Source organism: Pristiophorus japonicus, chromosome 17 (assembly GCF_044704955.1).
Source record: "Pristiophorus japonicus isolate sPriJap1 chromosome 17, sPriJap1.hap1, whole genome shotgun sequence".
In the NCBI taxonomy this organism is placed as follows: domain Eukaryota; kingdom Metazoa; phylum Chordata; class Chondrichthyes; family Pristiophoridae; genus Pristiophorus; species Pristiophorus japonicus.
Window position 1 is genome coordinate 103992552 of NC_091993.1, and position 25626 is coordinate 104018177.

The 25626-nt window shown below is 44.8% G+C and overlaps 1 protein-coding gene and 1 pseudogene across 1 annotated transcript in view; one reads left to right on the forward strand and one right to left on the reverse strand.

Annotated features, from left to right (window-relative positions):
• Positions 1-10119: 10119 nt before the first annotated feature.
• Positions 10120-25626, forward strand: part of LOC139227880 (SRSF protein kinase 1-like) — a 100623-nt gene continuing 85116 nt past the window's right edge. The window contains exons 1-2 of the mRNA XM_070858976.1: positions 10120-10210; positions 10328-10388. Of these exons, the coding sequence (XP_070715077.1) occupies positions 10147-10210; positions 10328-10388 (125 nt within the window). The 5' untranslated portion in view covers positions 10120-10146. The remainder of the gene's footprint in view (positions 10211-10327; positions 10389-25626) is intronic.
• LOC139228331 (5S ribosomal RNA) lies at positions 25152-25270 on the reverse strand (annotated as a pseudogene).

Here is a 25626-nt window from a genome sequence, read left to right on the forward strand (position 1 = left end):
AATTCGGTCAGGCAGAGTCAGCATGGATTTATGAAGGGGAAGTCATGTTTGACAAATTTGCTGGAATTCTTTGAGGATGTAATGAACAGGGTGGATAAAGGGGAATCAGTGGATGTGGTGTATTTAGACTTCCAGAAGGCATTTGACAAGGTGCCACATAAAAGGTTACTGCACAAGATAAAAGTTCACGGGGTTGGGGGTAATATATTAGCATGGATAGAGGATTGGCTAACTAACAGAGAACAGGGAGTCAGGATAAATGGTTCATTCTCTGGTTGGCAACCAGTAACTCGTGGGGTGCCGCAGGGATCAGTGCTGGGACCCCAACTATTTACAATCTATATTAACGACTTGGAAGAAGGGACTGAGTGTAACGTAGCCAAGTTTGCTGATGATACAAAGATGGGAGGAAAAGCAATGAGTGTGGTGGACACAAAAAATCTGCAAAAGGACATAGACAGGCTAAGTGAGTGGGCTAAAATTTGGCAGATGGAGTATAATGTTGGAAAGTGTGAGGTTATGAACTTTGGCAGAAAAAAATTAAAGAGCAAGTTATTACAGCGGGACCTGGGGATACCTGTGCATGAAACACAAAAGGATAGTATGCAGGTACAGCAAGTGATCAGGAAGGCCAATGGTATCTTGGTCTTTATTGCAAAGAGTTGGTGAGGCGTGAGTCCGGGGTCGGAGGCCTATAAAAGGCCGCGAGAGGCGTCGGGAGTTCATTGGTGAGGTGTGAGTCCGAGGTCGGAGGCCTATAAAAGGCCGCGAGAGGCGTCGGGAGTTCGTTGGTGAGGCGTGAGTCCGGGGTCGGAGGCCTATAAAAGGCCGCGAGAGGCGTCGGGAGTTCGTTGGTGAGGCGTGAGTCCGGGGTCGGAGGCCTATAAAAGGCCGCGAGAGGCGTCGGGAGTTCGTTGGTGAGGCGTGAGTCCGGGGTCGGAGGCCTATAAAAGGCCGCGAGAGGCGTCGGGAGTTCGTTGGTGAGGCGTGAGTCCGGGGTCGGAGGCCTATAAAAGGCCGCGAGAGACGTCGGGAGTTTGTTGGTGAGGCTTACTTGTGCAGCTACAGGGAGAAGGCAAAAAAGAAGTAGAAAGAAACAGAAAGGTGACGTCACAGCCTAGGGGGTAAGTGATTGGCTGGTGATTGGTGAGTAGTTTTTCTTTTTCTTTTTATATTAGTCAGTAACTTTTAACATTGTTGTTGCCAATTTAAGTGTATCTAAGGGTTAAGTCATGGCAGGAGAGCTCGGTCGGGTGTTATGCTCCTCCTGTACCATGTGGGAACTCAGGGACACTTCCAGTGTCCCTGACGACTACGTGTGCGGGAAGTGTATCCACCTCGAGCTCCTGACGGTCCGCGTTGCGGAGTTGGAGCTGAGGGTGGATTCACTCTGGAGCATCCACGATGCTGAGAATGACGTGAGTAGCACGTGTAGCGAGTTGGTCTTACCGCAGGAGAAGGGTCCACAGCCAGATAGGGAATGGAAGACCAGTAGGAAGAGTAGTGCAAGGAAGGTAGTGCAGGGGTCCCCTGTGGTCATCCCCCTGCAAAACAGATATACCGCTTTGAGTACTGTTGGGGGGGATGACTCATCAGGGGAGGGCAGCAGCAGCCAAGTTCATGGCACCGTGGCTGGCTCTGTTGCACAGAAGGGCAAGAAAAAGCGTGGGAGAGCGATAGTGACAGGGGATTCAATGGTGAGGGGAATAGATAGGCATTTCTGCGGCCGCAACCGAGACTCCAGGATGGTATGTTGCCTCCCTGGTGCAAGGGTCAAGGATGTCTCGGAGCGGGTGCAGGACATTCTGAAAAGGGAGGGAGAACAGCCAGTTGTCGTGGTGCATTGGGACCAACGATATAGGTAAAAAAAGGGATGAGGTCCTACGAAACGAATTTAAGGAGCTAGGAGCTAAATTAAAAAGTAGGACCTCAAAAGTAGTAATCTCGGGATTGCTACCAGTGCCACGCGTGCTAGTCAGAGTAGGAATCGCAGGATAGCGCAGATGAATATGTGGCTTGAGCAGTGGTGCAGCAGGGAGGGAGACGTGGCTCCAGGATGATCAGGGCTGGGAACTCAACATCCAGGGGTATTCAACATTCAGGAAGGATAGAATAAAAGGAAAAGGAGGTGGGGTAGCATTGCTGGTTAAAGAGGAGATTAATGCAATAGTTAGGAAGGACATTAGCTTGGATGATGTGGAATCTATATGGGTAGAGCTGCAGAACACCAAAGGGCAAAAAACGTTAGTGGGAGTTGTGTACAGACCTCCAAACAGTAGTAGTGATGTTGGGGAGGATATCAAACAGGAAATTAGGGGTGCATGCAATAAAGGTGCAGCAGTTATAATGGGTGACTTTAATATGCACATAGATTGGGCGAGCCAAACTGGAAGCAATACGGTGGAGGAGGATTTCCTGGAGTGCATAAGGGATGGTTTTCTCGACCAATATGTCGAGGAACCAACTAGGGGGGGGGGCCATCTTAGACTGGGTGTTGTGTAATGAGAGAGGATTAATTAGCAATCTCATTGTGCGAGGCCCCTTGGGGAAGAGTGACCATAATATGGTGGAATTCTGCATTAGGATGGAGAATGAAACAGTTAATTCAGAGACCATGGTCCAGAACTTAAAGAAGGGTAACTTTGAAGGTATGAGGCGTGAATTGGCTAGGATAGATTGGCGAATGATACTTAAGGGGTTGACTGTGGATGGGCAATGGCAGACATTTAGAGACCGCATGGATGAACTACAACAATTGTACATTCCTGTCTGGCGTAAAAATAAAAAAGGGAAGGTGGCTCAACCGTGGCTATCAAGGGAAATCAGGGATAGTATTAAAGCCAAGGAAGTGGCATACAAATTGGCCAGAAATAGCAGTGAACCCGGAGACTGGGAGAAATTTAGAACTCAGCAGAGGAGGACAAAGGGTTTGATTAGGGCAGGGAAAATGGAGTAGGAGAAGAAGCTTGCAGGGAACATTAAGGCGGATTGCAAAAGTTTCTATAGGTATGTAAAGAGAAAAAGGTTAGTAAAGACAAACGTAGGTCCCCTGCAGTCAGAATCAGGGGAAGTCATAACTGGGAACAAAGAAATGGCAGACCAATTGAACAAGTACTTTGGTTCGGTATTCACTAAGGAGGACACCAACAACCTTCCGGATATAAAAGGGGTCAGAGGGTCTAGTAAGGAGGAGGAACTGAGGGAAATCTTTATTAGTCGGGAAATTGTGTTGGGGAAATTAATGGGATTGAAGGCCGATAAATCCCCAGGGCCTGATGGATTGCATCCCAGAGTACTTAAGGAGGTGGCCTTGGAAATAGTGGATGCATTGACAGTCATTTTCCAACATTCCATTGACTCTGGATCAGTTCTTATGGAGTGGAGGGTAGCCAATGTAACCCCACTTTTAAAAAAAGGAGGGAGAGAGAAAACAGGGAATTATAGACCGGTCAGCCTGACCTCAGTAGTAGGTAAAATGATGGAATCAATTATGAAGGATGTCATAGCAGTGCATTTGGAAAATGGTGACATGATAGGTCCAAGTCAGCATGGATTTGTGAAAGGGAAATCATGCTTGACAAACCTTCTGGAATTTTTTGAGGATGTTTCCAGTAAAGTGGACAAGGGAGAACCAGTTGATGTGGTATATTTGGACTTTCAGAAGGCTCTCGACAAGGTCCCACACAAGAGATTAATGTGCAAAGTTAAAGCACATGGGATTGGGGGTAGTGTGCTGACGTGGATTGAGAACTGGTTGTCAGACAGGAAGCAAAGAGTAGGAGTAAATGAGTACTTTTCAGAATGGCAGGCAGTGACTAGTGGGGTACCGCAAGGTTCTGTGCTGGGGCCCCAGCTGTTTACATTGTACATTAATGATTTAAACGAGGGGATTAAATGTAGTATCTCCAAATTTGCGGATGACACTAAGTTGGGTGGCAGTGTGAGCTGCGAGGAGGATGCTATGAGGCTGCAGAGGGACCTCATAGAAACGTTTAAAATTCTGATGGGTTTAGACAGGTTCGATGCAGGAAGAATGTTCCCAATGTTGGGGAAGTCCAGAACCAGGGGTCACAGTCTAAGGATAAGGGGTAAGCCATTTAGGACCGAGATGAGGAGAAACTTCTTCATCCAGAGAGTGGTGAACCTGTGGAATTCTCTACCACAGAAAGTAGTTGAGGCCAATTCACTAAATATATTCAAAAGGGAGTTAGATGAAGTCCTTACTACTTGGGGGATCAAGGGGTATGGCGAGAAAGCAGGAAGGGGGTACTGAAGTGCATGTTCAGCCATGAACTCATTGAATGGCGGTGCAGGCTAGAAGGGCTGAATGGCCTACTCCTGCACCTATTTTCTATGTCTATGTCTAAAGGAGATGGAGTATAAAAGCAGGGAAGTCTTGCTACAGCTACATAAGGTATTGGTGAGGCCACACCTGGAATACTGCGTGCAGTTTTGGTCTCCATATTTATGAAAGGATGTACTTGCTTTGGAGGCAGTTCAGAGAAGGTTCACTAGGTTGATTCCGAGGATGAGGAGGTTGACTTATTAGGAAAGGTTGAGTAGGTTGGGCCTCTACTCATTGGAATTCAGAAGAATGAGAGGTGATCTTATCGAAATGTATAAGATTATGAGGGGGCTTGACCAGGTGGATGCAGAGAGGATGTTTCCACTGATGGGGGAGACTAAAAGTAGAAGGCAAGATCTTAGAATAAGGAGCCGCCCATTTAAAACAGAGATGAGGAGGAATTTCTTCTCCCAGAGGATTGTAAATCTGTGGAATTCGCTGCCTGAGAGAGCTGTGGATGCTGGGACATTGCATAAACTTAAGACAGAAACAGACATTTTCTTAAACGATAAGGGGATAAGGGGTTATGGGGAGCAGACAGGGAAGTGGAGCTGAGTCCATGATCAGATCAGCCATGGTCTTATCGAATGATGGAGCAGGCTTGAGGGGCCGTATGGCCTACTTGTATTCCTATTTTTTATGTTGTTATGTCCTTATAACATTGTGTGACGTCAGCTGCAGGGAAGAGAGCCCGCACTCCAGCTTCTCAGATACAGCTATGGAAATGCAGCTGGAGTGATCAGGCAAAGAGAGGCATTCCTGCTGCTGAACGCTTATTCAGCTGTGCGAGCTTAAGAGAGGGTGCTAGCTGGAGTATTGCGCTCCAAAATGGCAGTGCTGGCATCAAATCAGCGTTACACGCTGATTGACGTCATGATCTGCCTGCTCTACTTACTTCTGGCGGACACTCACTGCATGTGTGCTAATGGCTTCACCAATATGGTGTCTGGCGCGACTGCACCAGAATTGTGCATGTGTGCTGTGGATGCCATTTTGAACCTCAAAGGTTACACTCATAGCACTGAGAAAACAGGAGCTACAAATACAAATTTTGCGCCCTTTTTCTTTAAGTCATAAAGGAAACAAAGGTCCAGGTTTAATCCCATTGGATGAAATAATTCACAATGGGTCATTGATTGCCAGTTTGATGGTAATGGTAGAGTGAGCAATATGCTGGGCCATGAGGTTACAAATTGTGGTGGAATACAATTCTGTTGCTGCTGATGGCCCACAGCGCCTCGTGGATGCCAGTTTTGAGCTGCTAGATCTGTTCTGAATCTACGACATTTAATACTGTGGTTGTACCACACAACACGATGGAGGGTGTCCTCAGTGTGAAGACAGGACTTCATCTCCACAAGGGCTGTGCGGTGGTCACACCTATCAATACTGTCATGCATCTGCGACAGGCAGACTGCTGAGGACAAGGTCAAGTAGGTTTTTCCCTTGTGTTGGTTCTCTCACCATCTGTCGCAAGCCCAGTCTGGCAGTGACATCGTTCAGGTCTTGGCTAGCTCAGTCGGTAGTGGTGCTACCAAGCTACTCTCGGTGATGGACATTGAAGTCCCTGTGGGCCGATATTGCAACATGTAAAGAAAGAAGATAAGAACTTGGACTGTTATTATTGTCACTGTTATAATAAACGGAAAGGCGGCAGCCAATTTGGCACACATCAAATTCCGACAAACAGCAATGAGACAACTGACCAGATAATCCGCTTTGGTGGCGTTGATTGAGGGATAAATTTTGGCAGGACACTGGGAGAATTTTTATGCTTTTCTGAGTAGAACTATGGAATCTTTTATGTCCACCTGAGTGCAGTTGGGGCCTCTGTTTAATCCCTCTTTTGAAAGAAAAAGACAAACGAATACTTGAACAAGCACCAACTTGTATAACAGTATAGCAATTGAAACAAGAGCACACATAATGAATATATCAACATTTACTCTGTGCCAGAATGAGACTTGCAGTTTTACAGCATTCCTGATAATCAATATTTTCTAGATTCAATGTACACAGCAATAATCACCTCATGCCCACTGTATTGGGAAGTCTCTAGTCCAGGACATTCGGCAGGGTGTTTATTTGGCTGCTCTTCCCTGTGAACATAAAAGTAGAAATGGAGACATAAGTGGGCAGGCAGATTTTTAATAAGAAGCATTGAGAATGTGCTTTTGCAAGATTCAGAAGGAAGGCAGGAGTTATTTTATTTGTTAAGCAAAATTACCATTTGATATGCAGAACTATTGGCATGCTCATTATTTTTGTATTATTAAATGAAAAGAAATTGAACTGATTGAGTCCTATAAGAACTAATCTATATGTTCACTTGCTGTAAAACAAAATAGCTTAAAGATTATTTTATACAGCAAGTTCCAGATTGCACTGTCTGAAAGGATGGAGGAAGTAGATTCAATAGTATCTTTCAAAAGGGAATTGGATAAATACTTGAAACAGAAAAATTTGCAGGCCTCTGGGGAAAGAGCAGGGGAGTGGGACTAATTGAGTAGCTCTTTCAAAGAGCTGGCACAGGCACGATGGGCTGAGTGGCCTCCTTTTGTGCTATAAGATTCTATAGAAACATAGAAACATAGAAAATAGGTGCAGGAGCAGGCCATTCAGCCCTTCAAGCCTGCACCGCCATTCAACGAGTTCATGGCTGAACATGAAACTTCAGTACCCACTTCCTGCTTTCACGCCATACCCCTTGATCCCCCGAGTAGTAAGGACTTCATCTAACTCCCTTTTGAATATATTTAGTGAATTGGCCTCAACTACTTCCTGTGGTAGAGAATTCCACAGGTTCACCACTCTCTGGGTGAAGAAGTTTCTCCTTATCTCGGTCCTAAATGGCTTACCCCTTATCCTTAGACTGTGACCCCTGGTTCTGGACTTCCCCAACATTGGGAACATTCTTCCTGCATCCAACCTGTCCAAACCCGTCAGAATTTTAAACGTTTCTATGAGGTCCCCTCTCACTCTTCTGAACTCCAGTGAATACAAGCCCAGTTGATTCAGTCTTTCTTGATAGGTCAGTCCCACCATCCCGGGAATCAGTCTGGTGAATCTTCGCTGCACTCCCTCAACAGCAAGTATGTCCTTCCTCAAGTTAGGAGACCAAAACTGTACACAATACTCCAGGTGTGGCCTCACCAAGGCCCTGTACAACTGTAGCAACACCTCCCTGCCCCTGTACTCAAATCCCCTCGCTATGAAGGCCAACATGCCATTTGCTTTCTTAACCGCCTGCTGTACCTGCATGCCAACCTTCAATGACTGATGTACCATGACACCCAGGTCTCGTTGCACCTTCCCTTTTCCTAATCTGTCACCATTCAGATAATATCTAAGATCAAACTGGTTAAAAAACAGATCTACTGGTGTATTTTAAAGTATATTATTATAAATTAAGTGAATTTGCACGTATTGACCTTCTAATCAAGAGACTGAGAACTCAGTCAGGTGGCCTTGGAAATAGCGGATGCATTGACAGTCATTTTCCAACATTCCATAGACTCTGGATCAGTTCCTATGGAGTGGAGGGTAGCCAATGTAACCCCACTTTTTAAAAAAGGAGGGAGAGAGAAAACAGAGAATTATAGACCGGTCAGCCTGACATCGGTCGTGGGTAAAATGATGGAATCAATTATTAAGGATGTCATTGCAGCGCATTTGGAAAGAGATGACATGATAGGTCCAAGTCAGCATGGATTTGTGAAAGGGAAATCATACTTGACAAATCTTCTGGAATTTTTTGAGGATGTTTCCAGTAGAGTGGACAAGGGAGAACCAGCTGATGTGGTGTATTTGGACTTTCAGAAGGCTTTTGACAAGGTCCCACACAAGAGATTAATGTGCAAAGTTAAAGCACATGGGATTGGGGGTAGTGTGCTGACGTGAATTGAGAACTGGTTGGCTGACTGGAAGCAAAGAGTAGGAGTAAATGGGGACTTTTCAGAATGGCAGGCAGTGACTAATGGGGTACCACAAGGTTCTGTGCTGGGGCCCCAGCTGTTTACATTGTACATTAATGATTTAGACGAGGGGATTAAATGTAGTATCTCCAAATTTGCGGATGACACTAAGTTGGGTGGCAGTGTGAGCTGCGAGGAGGATGCTATGAGGCTGCAGAGTGACTTGGATAGGTTAGGTGAGTGGGCAAATGCATGGCAGATGAAGTATAATGTGGATAAATGTGAGGTTATCCACTTTGGTGGTAAAAACAGAGAGACAGACTATTATCTGAATGGTGACAGATTAGGAAAAGGGGAGGTGCAACGAGACCTGGGTGTCATGGTACATCAGTCATTGAAGGTTGGCATGCAGGTACAGCAGGCGGTTAAGAAAGCAAATGGCATGTTGGCCTTCATAGCGAGGGGATTTGAGTACAGGGGCAGGGAGGTGTTACTACAGTTGTACAGGGCCTTGGTGAGGCCACACCTGGAGTATTGTGTACAGTTTTGGTCTCCTAACCTGAGGAAGGACATTCTTGCTATTGAGGGAGTGCAGCGAAGGTTCACCAGACTGATTCCCGGGATGGCGGAATTGAAAGATCAAGAAAGACTGGATCAACTGGGCTTGTATTCACTGGAGTTCAGAAGAATGAGAGGGGATCTCATTGAAACGTTTAAAATTCTGATGGGTTTAGACAGTTTAGATGTAGGAAGAATGTTCCCAATGTTGGGGAAGTCCAGAACCAGGGGTCACAGTCTAAGGATAAGGGGTAAGCCATTTAGGACCGAGATGAGGAGAAACTTCTTCACCCAGAGAGTGGTGAACCTGTGGAATTCTCTACCACAGAAAGTTGTTGAGGCCAATTCACTAAATATATTCAAAAAGGAGCTAGATGTAGTCCTTACTACTAGGGGGATCAAGGGGTATGGCAAGAAAGCAGGTAGGGGGTACTAAAGTTGTATGTTCAGCCATGAACTCATTGAATGGCGGTGCAGGCTCAAAGGGCCGAATGGCCTACTCCTGCACCTATTTTCTATGTTTCTATGTCAGGTAGACCAGCCATGATCTTATTGAATGGTGGAGTAGGCTTGAGGGGCTGTAAGAAAGAAAATAAATACTTGGATTTATATAAGCACCTTTCACGACCACCAGACGTCTCAAAGTGCTTTATAGCCAATGAAACACTTTTGGAGTGTGGTCACTTTTTTAATGTGGGAAACGCCGCAGCCAATTTGCACACAGCAAGCTCCCTCAAACAGCAATGTGATATTGGCCAGATAATCTGTTTTTTTGTTATGTTGATTCAGGGATAAATATTGGCCCGGACACCAGGGGATAACTCCCCTGCTCTTCTTCGAAATAGTGGGATCTTTTATGCCCACCTGAGAGGGCAGACGGGGCCTCGGTTTAACATCTCATCCAAAAGTATATAAACTATTTGGTAGATGCGTAAAACGATTGTTTCAGGAATCAGGGTGAGCTGGAAAGTGCATGCATAATTATGGCTGAAGTTGGCACTTTTATTTCTGGACATTAAAAAAAGGTTTTTTTTGGCAGTCAGAAGGGAGTTATGACGTGTGAGACAGGCGTGTACTTTTAAAACAAGCAATTACGTCACTAGACGGGGGAGGGCGTTAATGGTCGGGGAGGCGCCTGGGGCTCCACCTGGTGGCGGGAGGTCGCAGCAGGAGGCGGCTGGAGCTCCACCTGGTGGCGGGAGGTCGCAGCAGGAGGCGGCGGGAGCCCCACCTGGTGGCGGGAGGTCGCAGCAGGAGGCGGCGGGGGCTCCACCTGGTGGCGGGAGGCCGCAGCAGGAGGCGGTTAAAAAAAAGTTGTACGGTTTGCGCATGCGCGGTGCGGCGGCGGCTAGCCAGCAAGCGAGACGCCGGCTCAACATGAGCTCCCGAAAAGGTGAGGCGTCTCTTCACTGGTAACCGTTGCTACTGGGGCCAGCCCGGGCCCCCCTCGGATCCTGGTCGTCCCGCTCTAACCCGCTCTCTCTCTTGTGTTTTATTTCCCCCTCCTCAGTTCTGGCTCTCCAAGCGCGCAAAAAGCGAAGCCGGATCAAGAAGGAGAAGATTGTGAAAAAGTGAGTGGTGGTGGGTTTTTTTCCTTGGAGGAGGGGGAAGGAGGCCTCGCTCTTGCTCTTTCTTCACTCACCTTGCAGGGTGGGGGTCGGTGCGATTGGGAACGCGAGGCCGAGGCCCTCTGGCTCCTTTCACAGCCTCCCTCTCTCTTAACTACACATGCTGCAGCTGGGTTGTGGAGGAGATGGCCGCTTGTTTGTGCTGCTGGTCGTGTGTGTGTGTGTGTGTGTGTGTGTGGCGGGCGGAAGGGGAAACCTGGGTTGGATTGGGACTGCAAGGGGGGAGGGAGACAAGAGTGTGCTCTAAATGTGTTAAATGTGACACCCAGATAATAGACAGCTTTTCATCAACGTAGGGTGGACTTTGACTCTTTGTTTCTAAAGTTTATTCAGTTCCACTAATGCATCGACAAGAGAGCATAATTATAATTGGAAATGGAGTTACTCAAAATGTGTACGACCCTCTAAACTTTGCTGTGCCTAATTCTTTTATCTTCTAGAATAAGCTTTTAATATTTTAATACCCTGCTGAAACCAGTGAGAGAGCATGGGTCTTTTGTGGTGTGAAATGTAAAGCTGGAACAGACTGACTAGTGTAAACATCTTTTGTTTGGTTACAGTTGAGTTTTGCAAGTTTCTCTTTCTACCTCTCCACAACCCCCCCTCCCTAACTATCTGAAGACTTATGTTATTCATTGAGGCATCAAAAATTGAAGGGGGTTTGGAAAGTTCCAGAAGGTAGGGCTGAGGTGGTCAAATGTGGAGTGAAGGGAAGAAGGAGATGGATAGGTAGTAAGAGTCAGAAAATCAGAGGAGAAATGTAAGGTGGGACAATATTGAGGAGTATGATTGGGTGAGGCCATGGACTGGATCAGGAATTTAAAATTTGATTAATTGGCTGATGGGTGAGCTGGCCCTGGGGCAACAATAGTTTGAAACAATTGGGAGTTATGAGAGCATTGCAAAAGTCAAGTGCAGAGCTGATTAAGGTGTAGCAGTGAGGGTAATGTAGGTGTGGAAGTCATGAATTTTGCAGAGTTCAAAATAAGTAATCTCTGTAATAGGTTTTGAAACGCCTTCGAGCCAAACAATGCCAGCAGAAGCAGGCCTGTACGTTGGCATCAACAGGATTACTGTATATTCTATTATAATGTTGCTGCAGAGAGTTGTTGATGCCAGTTCATTAGTTATATTCAAGAGGGAGTTAAATATGGCCCTTATGGCTAAAGGGATCAAGGGGTATGGTGAGAAGGCAGGAAAGTGGTAGTGAGGGAATGATCAGCCATGATCGTATTGAATGGTGGTCCAGGCTCAAAGGACCGAAAGGCCTACTCCTGCACCTATTTTCTATGTCCCATGAGTTAAGTTCTTCTGTACTTTTATCTTAAGACATTGTTTTTGATCTCTTTGTAACCCTTTTTGTAGCATGGTAACAGAAAACAAGCTGTTTCTATGAGATCATAATGTCAACGACATCACAAAGCAGTTTCAACTGATTATTTTCACAAGGTTATTTTAATTAGGCTGTTAAAAAAAAAAAAAATTACCTTTCAATTCATCATAATTATTTTGATTGTTCTGGTGAGCTGTGTGATTATGGTCAACATTTAGCAACTTATGAAACTTTGCCTGCAGTCATTCATGGTTCTGTTACCCATGTGACTGGCTTCATTGTGGTGGTAATGGTCAGCCAGCCAGGCTTGGATTGCTGCTCTCAATAATGGTAGGTACATGCAATTTTCAGTGCTACAATATCTAGGTTTTTCTTACTCATTGGTACTTTAAAAGAAAATGACACATCTGGAAAAATTTCAAAATAAATATTCATAAGCATTTTTGCTTTATTTCATCCCTGTGGAAATCTGAAGACACTTTGATTATACGTTTTGGGTAACAGTGAAATAAGGAGCCAACATGTGCCTGCAGGTACTGAGAAATAAACACCAAGCAAGAAGATACATTATCAGTCAACGTATGCTTAAACATCTCCTTTTATGGAATAAAAACAAATACTCATCTTTTGAGTTGCAAATCCTCACCAGTGAGGAGAAAGGGGAGATGGAATTAATTTACAAAGGTTGTCAAGAGTGTGGAATGCTTTGCTACAAGGGATTGAGGCAGGAACCATTGCCACTTGAGGGAAAATTGGATAATCTTTTGAAAAAGATGATGACTTCTTTTGGATTGGTCTAACAAAGCCGGCACAAACACGATGAGTTGAATGGCCTCTTGTTCTGTAAATGTGGTTTTAAATACTTAAGTAATTCCCTTAATTATTTCTAATGTGCTCTACAATGCAGTAAACTGAAAGGAAATATCTCGAGGTGGAAATAAGAGGGTCTTGCTTCTTTTGTGATGTGACAGAAGATACAGTGGGCTGTTTTCACTTTTAACTGGAGTCCTCTGGCGACCATTACTTGTTGTTCTGTCTGAGCAACTCTTACTGCTGGTCAGTATTTTAATCTGTCGTCTCGCCTTCACAAGCAGTTGCCTTTTGATTAGATCATATTTTAAGGTAACAGTATTGCTACCTGTATTGTCACATTGTCATTAAATTTCTTCTCCCTCTCGCCCGCTCCCGCAACATTTTTTTAGGTTACTATGCAAAATTCCTTAGTTGGGAGCACATGCAAATTATTTGCTCTGAGATCTACCAGTCATTGCCTCAAATTAATTGTTCGGAAGTCGGCACAAATTATGAAGAAGTTAAGCTCCTTATTGTAATCTGGGATAGGGAGGGGCAGAAAATAAATCTGAGTATAGTCCCTGTATCATAGATTCGGAGTGTCCAGCGACCCTCTTGTAAAATATATTTCTAATGAAGCCAGGATTGGGCTTTTCGATTGAACCCTCTTATAACCTCAGGTAAAAGTTACACAGCCAGATAGGGAATGCGTGACCATCAGGCAGAGCAGTGGAAGGAAGGTCGTACCGGGGTTCCCTCCGGTCATCTCCCTCTAAAAGAGATACACCACCTTGGATACTGTTGGGGGAGATGGCTCATCAGGGGAAGACAGCAGCAGCCAAGTCTATGGCACCACGGGTGGCTCTGCTGCACAGGAGGGCAGGAAAAGGAGTGGAAGAGCTAAAGTGGTAGGGGATTCTATTGTAAGAGGAATAGATAGGCGTTTCTGCGGCTGCAAACGAGACTCCAGGATGGTATGTTGCCTCCCTGGTGCAAGGGTCAAGGATGTCTCGAAGTGGCTGCAGCGCATTCTGGAGGGGGAGGGTGAACAGCCAGCTGTTGTTTTACATATAGGTACCAACGATATAGGTAAAAAAAACGGGATGAGGTTCTACAAGCTGAATTTAGGGAGCTTGTAGTTAACTTTAAAAAGTAGGACCCTCAAAGGTAGTAATCTCAGGATTGCTACCAGTTCCACGTGCTAGTCAGAGTAGGAATTGCAGAATAGCTCAGCTAAATATGTGACTTGAGGAATGGTGCAAGAGGAAGGGATTTAAATTCCTGGGACATTGGTTCTGGGCGAGGTAGGACCAGTCCAAACCGGACGGTCTGCACTTGGGCAGGATCGAAACCAATGTCCTCGGGGGAGTGTTTGCTAGTGCTGTTGGGGAGGATTTAAACTAAAATGGCAGGGGGATGGGAATCTATGCAGGGAGTCAGAGGGAAGTAAAAAGGGGGCAGAAGCAAAAGGTAGGAAGGAGAAAAGTAAGAATGGAGGGCAGAGAAATCAAGGGCAAAAATCAAAAAGGGCCACTTTACAACATAATTCTAAAAGGACAGAGTGTGAAAAAAACAGGCCTGAAGGCTCTGTGTCTCAATGCGAGGAACATTTATAATAAGGTGGATGAATTGACTGCGCAGATAGCTGTTAACGGATATGATGTAATTGGGATTACGGAGACATAGCTCCAGGGTAACCAAGGCTGGGAACTCAACATCCAGGGTATTCAATATTCAGGAAGGAAAAGGAGGTGGGGTAGTGTTATTGGTTAAAGAGGAGATTAACACAATAATAAGGAAGGACATTAGCATGGATGATGTGGAATCTATATAGGTAGAGCTGCGAAACACCAGAAAACGCTAGTGGGAGTTGTGTTCAGACCACCAAACAGGAGTAGGGAGGTTGGAAATGGCATCAAACAGGAAATTAGGAATGCGTGCAATAAGGGTACAGCAGTTATCATGGGTGACTTTAATCTACATATTGATTGGGCGAACCAAACTGGTAGCAATACTGTGCAGGAGATTTCCTGGAGTGTATAAGGGATGGTTTTCTAGACCAATATGTTGAGGAATCAACTGGAGAGCAGGTAATCCTCGACTGGGTCTTGAGTAACGTGAGGATTAATTAGCAATCTGGTCGTATGGGGCCTCTTGGGGAAGAGTGACCATAATATGGTAGAATTCTTCATTAAGATGGAGAGTGACACAGTTAATTCAGAAACTAGGGTCCTGAAAAAAGAAAGGAAACTTCGACAGTAAGAGATGTGAATTGGCTAGGATAGACTGGAGAATGATACTTAAAGGGTTGACGGTGGATAAGCAATGGCAGACATTTAAATATCACATGGATGAACTACAACAATTGTACATCCCTGTGTGGCGTAAGAATAAAAAAGGGAAGGTGGCTAACAAGGGAAATTAAGGATAGTGTTAAATCCAAGGAAGAGGCACATAAGTTGGCTAGAAAAAGCAGCAAACCTAAGGACTGGGAGAAATTTAGAATTCAGCAGAGGAGGACTAAGGGTTTAATTAGGAGGGGGAAAATAGAGTATGAGAGTAAGCTTGCAGGGAACATAAAAACTGACTGCAAAAGCTTCTATAGACATGTGAAGAGAAAAAGATTAGTGAAGACGAATGTAGGTCCCTTGCAGTCAGAACCAGGTGAATTCATAATGGGGAACAAGGAAATGGCAGACCAATTGAACAAATATTTCAGCTGTCTTCACTAAGGAAGACACGAGTAACCTCCCGAAAATACGAGGGGACCGAAGGTCTAACGAGAAGGGGGAACTGAGGGAAATCCTTATTAGTCAGGAAATGGTGTTCGGGAAATTGAAGGGACTGAAGGTCGATAAATCCCCAGGGCCTGATACCCTTAAGGAAGTGGCCCGAGAATTAGTGAATGCATTGGCGGTCATTTTCCAACATTCCATGGACTCTGGTTTAGTTCCTATGGATTGGAGGGTAGCTAATGTAAAATCACTTGTTAAAAAAGGAGGGAGAGAGAAAACGGGGAATTATAGACCGGTTAACTTGATATCGGTGGTGGGGAAAATGCTGGAATCAATTATTAAAGATGTAATAGCGCATTTGGAAAGCAGTGACAGGATCGTTCCAAGTCAGCATGGATTTATGAAAGGGAAATCGTACTTGACAAATCTTCTGGAATTTTTTGAGGATATAACTAGTAGAGTGGACAAGAGAGAACCAGTGGATGTGGTGTATTTGGACTTTCAGAAGGCTTTTGACAAGGGGTCTCTCGAGATTAGTGTGCAAAATTAAGGCGCATGGTATTGAGGGTAATGTATTGACGTGGATAGAGAGCTGGTGGGCAGACAGGAAGCAAAGACTTGGAATAAACGGGTCCTTTTCAGAATGGCAGGCTAGTGGGGTGCCGTAGGGTTCAGTGCTAGGACCCCAGCTATTTACAATATACATTAATGATTTCGACAAAGAAATTGAATGTAATATCTCCAAGTTTGCAGATGACACTAAGCTGGGTGGCAGTCCGAGCTGCGAGGAGGATGCTAAGAGGCTGCAGGGGGACTTGGACAGGTTAGGTGAATGGGCAAATGCATGGCAGATGCAGTATAATGTGGGTAAATGTGAGGTTATCCACTTTGGTGGCAAAAACAGGAAGGCAGATTATTATTTGAATGGTGACCGATTAGTAAAAGGGGAGGTGCAACGAGACCTGGGTGTCATGGTACATCAGTCATTGAAGGTAGGCATGCAGGTACAGCAGGCAGTAAAGAAAGCAAATGGCATGCTGGCCTTCATAGCGAGGGGATTTGAGTATCCATCATCATCATAGACAGTCCCTCGGAATCGAGAAGGACTTGTTTCCTCTCCCAAAGTGAGTTCTTTGATGGCTGAACAGTCCGATACGAGAGCCACAGACCCTGTTACAGGTGGGACAGACATTCGTCGAGGGAAGGGGTCGGTGGGGCTGGTTTGCCGCGCGCTCCCTCCGCTTGGCCTCTTGCTCTTTGCGTTGAGACTCAAAGTGGTGTCAGCACTTTACCAGGTAGGCTTTGAGGGTGTCCTTATAACGTTTCCGCTGTCCTCCTTTGGCTCGTTTACCATGAAGGAACTCCGCATAAAGCATTTGCTTAGGGAGTCTTGTATCTGGCATGCGAACTATATGGCCTGCCCAGCGAAGCTGATTGAGTGTTGTCAGTGCTTCAATACTGGGGATATTAGCCTGGTCGAGGACACTGATGTTGGTGTGCCTGACCTCCCAGGGGATTTGCAGGATTTTGCAGAGACATTGTTGGTGATATATCTCCAGTGACTTGAGGTGCCTTCTATACATCGTCCATGCCTCAGATCCATACATGTAGCCCATGAGCATGGTGGTAGATTTGAGGGCCTGGTCTTCAAACACTCTTTTCCTCAGACGGCCAAAGGCTGCACTGGCGCACTGGAGGTGACGCTGAATCTCCTCCAATGTCTGCCTTTGTTGATAAGAGGCTCTCGATATGGGAAATGGTCTACGTTGTCCAGGGCTGCGACGTGGATCTTGATGATTGAAGGGCAGTGCTGTACGGCGGTGACAGGCTGGTGGAAGACCTTTGTCTTATGGATGTTAAGCATAAGGCCCATGCTTTCATATGCCTCAGTGAATATAGGAGCAGGGAGGTCTTACTGCAGGTGTATAGGGCGTTGGTGAGACCACACTTTGAATATTGTGTGCAGTTTTGGTCTCTTAATCTGAGGAAGGATGTGCTTGCTATTGAGGGAGTGCAGCGAAGGTTCACCAGACTGATTCCCGGGATGGCAGGACTGACATATGAGGAAAGACTGGATCGACTAGGCTTATACTCACTGGAATTTAGAAGAATGAAAAGGGATCTCATAAAATTCTGATTGGACAGGTTAGAGGCAGGAAGAATGTTTCCGATGTTGGGGAAGTCCAGAACCAGGAGTCCATCTAAAAATGAGGGGTAAGCCATATAGGACCGAGATGAGGAGAAACTTTTTCACCGAGTGTTGTGAACCTGTGGAATTCTCTGCCACAGAAAGTTGTTGAGTCCAGTTATTGGACATATTCAAAAGGGAGTTAGGTGTGGCCCTTTCGGCTAAAGGGATCAGGGGTACAGAGAGAAGGCAGGGGTGGGGTACGGTGGGGTACTGAGATTGCATGATCAGCCATGATATTGAATGGCGATGCAGGCTCGAAGGACCTATTTTCTATGTTTCGATCAAGTAGCCTGTTCACATGTAAAGGAGATCCACGATCACTTGTCGATGTAGTGCAAAACTGCTGAGTCAGTGGCTTCAGGATACAGAAGAAAACTTGGGTGGGTGGGAGAAGGGAAATTGGATATTAGCAAGCCATTTCCCCACCTTGTTGAATTTATCATTTTTAACCTCTGATATTAAATAAGTCCAATATAACTTTGTTAATTGAAACAGTTAAAGACATTCTCACTGATAACTAATTGCTTCAGTTGCATACAAGATGGATTTTAAGAAACTAATGCTTCCCGGGTATGTCTGTTGTGCACTAAAACTGGTATGTTATGATTGTTTAAATTAGATCTGGACATTAAAGCCTTATGGAGGAAAAACTGCAGGCGGAAACACTATAGAAAGTGAAAGCTTCCCATTCATGTGCCAAGTTACATAGAAAAGATTTAATTGAAAGGATATTCGAACTATGGAAATGCTGCTGTGGAAAATTCATTGTGCCAGAATATGAGGTTCTATGGGAGCGGAGCAATTTCTACTGGCTGAATGTTCTGGTTGCGAAGGGATGCTGCTGAACAGAGAATTACTAATTGCATTTAATATTTTAGAGGAGGATTGTTTTAAAGTAACTGTTTTATCTTTAGGAGAGACTAGTAGGTTGAAATATCTGACGTATTACAATTAGTGAGATTTAGTGCTCTTCAAGCTAAGGAATGTTTGTACTAGGCACCCAGACTTTCTCTGGTCAGTTAAAGCACAATTGGATGTAGAACAAAGCTTCCTGTACTCTGCCCCAACAATGTTCCTCAGAAGAGCACAATCTACTGCACCAATGTAACATTTCATACCAGACATCATGTGGCACCCCTGACGCTGCTAATTATTGCTGAATTACGGATAATTATGCACTGTCGGCTGATCCCAACTTAACTAGATTGAGCGGAGATGTTCCACCATCAGTCTGGGCAGGTTTTTTTTTAGCAGACATGAAAAGCCAGTGCCTAACTGACTACCATCCAGTTCCTCATGATTTCTAAACAGGAATAGAATTCTAAATGGTTTGGGTGAGTGGATGGATGATTGTGAGGTTTACACAAGAAGCCAGAGTTGAAGGAACACAGTTCTTGGTGGGTTACATGGCTGAAAGTTAGAGATGGGACTGGGCGATGCCACACAGGTATTTGAACACGAGGATGAGAATTTTAAAATAGAGCCGTTGGTGGACCAGGAGCCAAATGCAGATCAGTGAGCATAGGAGTGATGGATGACCAGGACTTGGTGTGGGTCAGGATATGGGCAACAAAGTTTTGGATAAGTTTAAGTTTATGGAGGATGGCATATGGGAGGCCGACCAGGAGAACTCACAACCCTCAGCCTTTGAATAGTTTAGAATTCCATTATATTAATATACAGATGGTGTTGGGCCACAAGAACCAACTCATACAAACAGTCACGATTCCTTCATTTTGCAGCAGTGCACCGCACCGACATTATTTGAATGAGCGGATAGACTGGACGAGTAGCTGCTAACAGACCAAACATACCCGCTGTGATCTTGACTAGTAAGCCCTTTGGGGTGACCCATGAATACAGCCAGTGAGGCTCATTCCTCCAACTGATGAATACCGTTGGTATGGTGAAGCAGAGATTTCAGAATTTGGGCAGGTTGCAGGTGGGTTTCCTGCTCTAGCCCTGAAAGCTCCACAAAAATCAGTTGCGTAATAACATCGACAGGAGTAGTTATGAAGCCATTGGACCAAGAGGTGTAGCATTAACCTTTGGCGGCGGAGGAGAAAAATGGTTATAGGTGACATGTAGCCACGGAGACTCGTGGATCAGTTATTGGACTTTGACCCTACAATTCTGACCTGACAATTCAACTGCGGGAATAGCCCTAACTTACTGAGCATAATATTAGTCTTACCATGCTGCGCCCTTCAACTTTACTTCAACTACCTTGTATACATGAGCTCTTTTTGTAGAATACTAGGAATTTTGTTGAAATGCAACCAGTTTATCTTTCTGTTAGTGGTCTTTGCACCACCAGTAATTCTGTTTCCCCTTTGTGGTGGTGTATGGTGTGCATTGTCTTGCTCGTAAATACTACCTCAGTGGGAAGAGTGAGTGTGATGGTTGTTATTATGATGTGCTGGATTCTACTTGCAATCTGGTGCTAGGGATGTCATCTGACATATTCAAAGGAAAGGGAAAGAAGAAGGGGGTACTAATTAGAGATAACAATGGCAATAGAAAAAAGAGACATAACTACCAGAAGGTTAGAAACCGAATCCAGATGGAATGAAGTAAGATAGGAAGGGATTGGTCATGCTAATCGGAGTATACTACAGACCACCTAATAGTGGAAAGGAAATGGAGGAAGAAATATGTAAACAAATATGTGAAATGAGGTAAAGAATATCAAAAAAATAATCACAGGAGACTTTAACTGCTCCCAAATAAACTGGCAAGTGGTACAGGGAATGGAGTTTTTAGTGTGTGCAGGACTCTATTCTGACCCAGTATGCCAACAGCCCAACGAGAGAGGGAGCATTGCTGGATCTAGTAATAGGGAATGAACCAGAACAAATGAGAAGCAAGCATAGGGGAACATCTATGCAATAGCGATCACAACATCATAAGGCTTAAGATATTGATTGAGAAGGTTATAACTAAAACGAGGAATGGAGTTTTTAAGTGTGTGTAGGACTCCTTTTTGACTCAATATGCTCATAACCCAACGAGAGGGGGAGCATTGCTGGATCTTGAAAATGGTGAATAAGCTAGAACAAATGAGAAGCATTGGGAAACATCGAGGCAATAGCGATCACAACATAATATGGCTTAAGATAATGATTGAGAAGGACATAAATAAAACAAAAGACCAAAGTAATAAATTGAGAAAAAAAGCTTCTTTTAAGAGGATGAGAATAAATTGGAAAATTTTACTAACAGAAATAGAACAGCAGTGGGGAACACTTAAAACACTGAGCAATGAGTCCAGGAGACATTATCCTTTTAAAAAGCAAGAACAAACCAGTCAGTAATGACACACCATGGATGACTAAAGAAAGAAGGGCAAAATTGAAACAAAAGTAAAGGCATACACTGAGTATATAGACAAGAGGATGACAAAAGGGAATATGAAAAGGTAAGGAAAAAAGTCAGAAAAACAATTAAGGCAAAGAGAAACTATAAAATTAAATTATCAAGTAGTATAAAAAGAAATAGTAAAGTATTTTAGAGACACAAATAACAAAAAAATCAGTATAGGGAGAGGGCTATGAAGAGGTAGACATGATAAATTCACAGGTAATGATGTTGAAATAGTAAGTAAGTACTTTGCCTCAGTATTTACCAGGGAGACTAACAGAGGACATTATATTAGAAGAGAATTAAAAAAAAAATCAGGACATTTAAGATAGCGGAGGGGGGAGGGGAGCGGGGGGAAGAAATAAACTAATTCAACATAGAGAGGATAAACTCCTGGGCTGGATGGATTGCCTCGGGCATTTTAAAATAAGTTGGGGAGGAGATAGCTGAGGCACTATTACATACAGATAAAAATTAATTAGAAAAGGCAATAATGCCAGAAAATTAGTGGGCAGCTAATGTGATTCCTAATACGGCGGCAGTCGGGAGCAGCGTGAGGAGGTGTGTCGCTGAGTCGGGAGCAGCATCGAGGTGGTGCGTGGAGAGGCATGAGTTCCGGGGTCGGCGAGAGGCCTATAAAGGCCCAACGTGGGGGCAGTCGGGAGCAGCGTGAGGAGGTGCGTCAAGGAGGTGCGTGGAGAGGCATGCTGGTGCAGCTACAGGGAGAAGGCAAAAAAGAAGTAGAAAAAAACAGAAAGGTGACGTCACAGCCAAGGGGGTAAGTAATTGGCTGGTGATTGGTGAGTAGTTTTCTTTTTTCTCTTCTATATCAGTGAGTAAACTTTAGCATTGTTGCCAATTTAAGTGTATCTAATGGTTAAGTCATGGCAGGAGAGCTCGGTCACGTGTTATGCTCCTCCTGTACCATGTGGGAACTCGGACACTTCCGGTATCCCTGACAACTACGTGTGCGGGAAGTGTATCCGCCTCCAGCTCCTTGCGGAATTGGAGCTGAGGGTGGATTTACTCTGGAGCATCCACGATGCTGAGAATGACGTGAATAGCACGTTTAGTGAGTTGGTCTTCCCGCAAGTGAAGGGTCCACAGCCAGCTAGGGAATGGAAGACCAGCAGGAAGAACAGTGCAAGGAAGGTAGTGCAGGAGTCCTCTGCGGTCAACCCCCTGCAAAACAGATACACTGTTTTGAGTACTGTTGAGGGGAATGACTCATCAGGGGAGGGCAGCAGCAGCCAAGTTCATGGCACCGTGGCTGGCCCTGCTGCACAGGAGGGCAGGTAAAAGAGTGGGATAGTGATAGGGGATTCGATTGTAAGGGGAATAGATAGGCGTTTCTGCGGCCGCAACCGAGATTCCAAGATGGTATGTTGCCTCCCTGGTGCAAGGGTCAAGGATGTCTCGGAGCGGGTGCAGGACATTCTGAAAAGGGAGGGTGAACAGCCAGTTGTCGTGGTGCACATTGGGACCAACGATATAGGTAAAAAAAGGGATGAGGTCCTACGAGACGAATTTAAGGAGCTGGGAGCTAAATTAAAACGTAGGACCTCAAAAGTAGTAATCTCAGGATTGCTACCAGTGCCACGTGCTAGTCAGAGTAGGAATTGCAGGATAGCTCAGATGAATATGTGGCTTGAGCAGTGGTGCAGCAGGGAGGGATTCAAATTCCTGGGACATTGGAACCGGTTCTGGGGGAGGTGGGACCAGGACAAACCGGACAGTCTGCACCTAGGCAGGACCGGAACCAATGTCCGAGGGGGAGTGTTTGCTAGTGCTGTTGGGGAGGAGTTAAACTAATATGACGGGGGTGGGAACCAATGCAGGGAGACAGAGAGAAACAAAAAGGACACAAAAGCAAAAGACAGAAAGGAGATGAGTAAAAGTTGGAGGGCAGAGAAAGCCAAGGCAAAAAACAAAAAGGGCCACTGAATGCAAAGGGGCTGCAGAAGGGGTCAAAACTAAAAATCATGGTTTTAAAAACTAGTATTAAAACACTCTACTTAAACGCACGCAGCATTCGAAATAAAGTAAATGAGTTGACGGCACAAATCATAACAAATGGGTATGATTTGGTGGCCATTACAGAAACGTGGTTGCAGGGTGACCAAGACTGGGAATTAAACATACAGGGGTATCTGACGATTTGGAAAGATAGACAAGAAGGGAAAGGAGGTGGGGTAGCTCTGTTAATAAAGAATGATATCAGGGCAGTTGTGAGAGACGATATTGGCTCTAATGAACAAAATGTTGAATCATTGTGAGTGGAGATTAGAGATCGTAAGGGGAAAAAGTCACTGGTGGGCGTAGTTTATAGGCCCCCAAATAACAAACTTCACGGTGGGGCGGGCAATAATCAAGGGAATAATGGAGACATGTGAAAAAGGAACGGCAGTAATCATGGGGGATTTTAACCTACATACCGATTGATCAAATCGCACTGGGTAGCCTGGAGGAGGAATTCATAGAATGCACAAGGGATTGTTTCTTAGAACAGTATGTTACAGAACCTACAAGGGAGCAAGCTATTTTAGATCTGATCCTGTGCAATATGAGAGGAATAATAAACGATCTCCCAGTAAAAGATCCTCTTGGAATGAGTGATCACAGTATGGTTGAATTTGTAATACAGATTGAGGGTGAGGAAGTAGTTTCTCAAAAGAGCGTACTATGCTTAAACAAAGGGGACTACAGTGGGATGAGGGCAGAGTTGGCTAAAGTAGACTGGAAACACAGACTAAACGGTGGCACAATTGAGGAACAGTGGAGGACTTTGAAGGAGCTCGCTCTTAGTGCTCAACAAAAATATATTCGTGAAAAAGAAGGGCGGTAAGAGAAGGGATAACCACGGAAATAAAGGAGAGTATCAAATTAAAAACCAATGCATATAAGGTGGCCAAGGTTAGTGGGAAAATTTTAAACGACAGCAAAGAATGACTAAGAAAGCAATAAAAAAAGGAAAGATAGATTACGAAGGTAAACTTGCGCAAAACATAAAAACAGATAGTAAAAGCTTTTACAGATATATAAAACGGAAAAGGGTGACGAAAGTAAATGTTGGTCCTTAGAAGATGAGAAGGGGGATTTAATAATGGGAAATGTGGAAATGGCTGAGACTTTAAACAATTATTTTGCTTTGGTCTTCACAGTGGAAGACACAGAAACCATTCCAGAAATTGCTGGTCACAGGAATGTGCGAAGGGAGGAACTTGAGACAATCACTATCACTAGGGGGGTAGTGCTGGACAGGCTAATGGGACTCGAGGTAGACAAGTCCCCTGGTCCTGATGAAATGCATCCCAGGGTATTAAAAGAGATGGCAGAAGTTATAGCAGATGCATTCGTTATAATCTACCAAAATTCTCTGGACTCTGGGGAGGTTCCATCAGATTGGAAAGCAGCTAATGTAACGCCTCTGTTTAAAAAAGGGGGCAGACAAAAGGCAGGTAACTATAGGCCGGTTAGTTTAACATCTGTTGTGGGGAAAATGCTTGAAGCTATCATTAAGGAAGAAATAGCGGGACATCTAGATAGGAATAGTGCAATCAAGCAGACGCAGCATGGATTCATGAAGGGGAAATCATGTTTAACTAATTTACTGGAATTCTTTGAGGATATAACGAGCATGGTGAATAGAGGTGTACCAATGGATGTGGTGTATTTAGATTTCCAAAAGGCATTCGATAAGGTGCCACACAAAAGGTTACTGCAGAAGATAAAGGTACGCGGAGTCAGTGGAAATGTATTAGTATGGATAGAGAATTGGCTGGCTAACAGAAAGCAGAGAGTTGGGATAAATGGGTCCTTTTCGGGTTGGAAATCGGTGGTTAGTGGTATGCCACAGTGATTGGTGCTGGGACTACAACTGTTTATAATATACATAGATGACCTGGAAGAGGGGACAGAGTGTTGAGCAACAAAATTTGCAGATGACACAAAGATTAGTGGGAAAGCGGGTTGTGTAGAGGACACAGAGAGGCTGCAAAGAGATTTAGATAGGTTAAGCGAATGGGCTAAGGTTTGGCAGATGGAATACAATGTCGGAAAGTGTGAGGTCATCCACCTTGGGGGAGGAAAAAACAGTAAAAGGGAATATTATTTGAATGGGGGGGAAATTACAACATGCTGCGGTGCAGAGGGACCTGGGGGTCCTTGTGCATGAAACTCTTTGATTTTCTACAATTTGAAACAACTGCCTCCCCGTCGGGGAATTGAACTCCGGTCTCCCGTGTGACAGGCGGGGATACTCACCACGATACTAACGAGGAACTGACGTGTACCAGTTCCTACTGCACCTGGTATTCCCAGGCAGTCTCCCATCCAAGTACTAACCAGGCCTGACTCTGCTTAGCTTCCGAGATCAGATGAAATCGGGCGTTTTCAGACTAGTGTGGCCGTAGGCTCCTTGTGCATGAAACTCTTTTTGGAGTTCACCTGCAAAACATAAAACATTAAACGGTGCCACCCGACCTGGGTGACACTCCAGACATTTACAAGGCCCTTTTTTTCCCCCCCTTTTTTTTTGTTTTTTTTTTGTGTTTTTTTTTTGGCACTAAAATCACAATTTTTCCCCAGTGCCCCCTATAAAAGGGAAGGGGACACTAAAAGCACCGGCAATTAAAACAAATTAACTTTAAAATGTAAAATCAAATTAAAATTTGGTTGCCGGGCGTGATGATGCACTCCAGTCCCTCCGGTGCCCACCTCTCGCGGAAGGCCGCGAGCGTACCGGTGGACACCGCGTGCTCCATCTCCAAG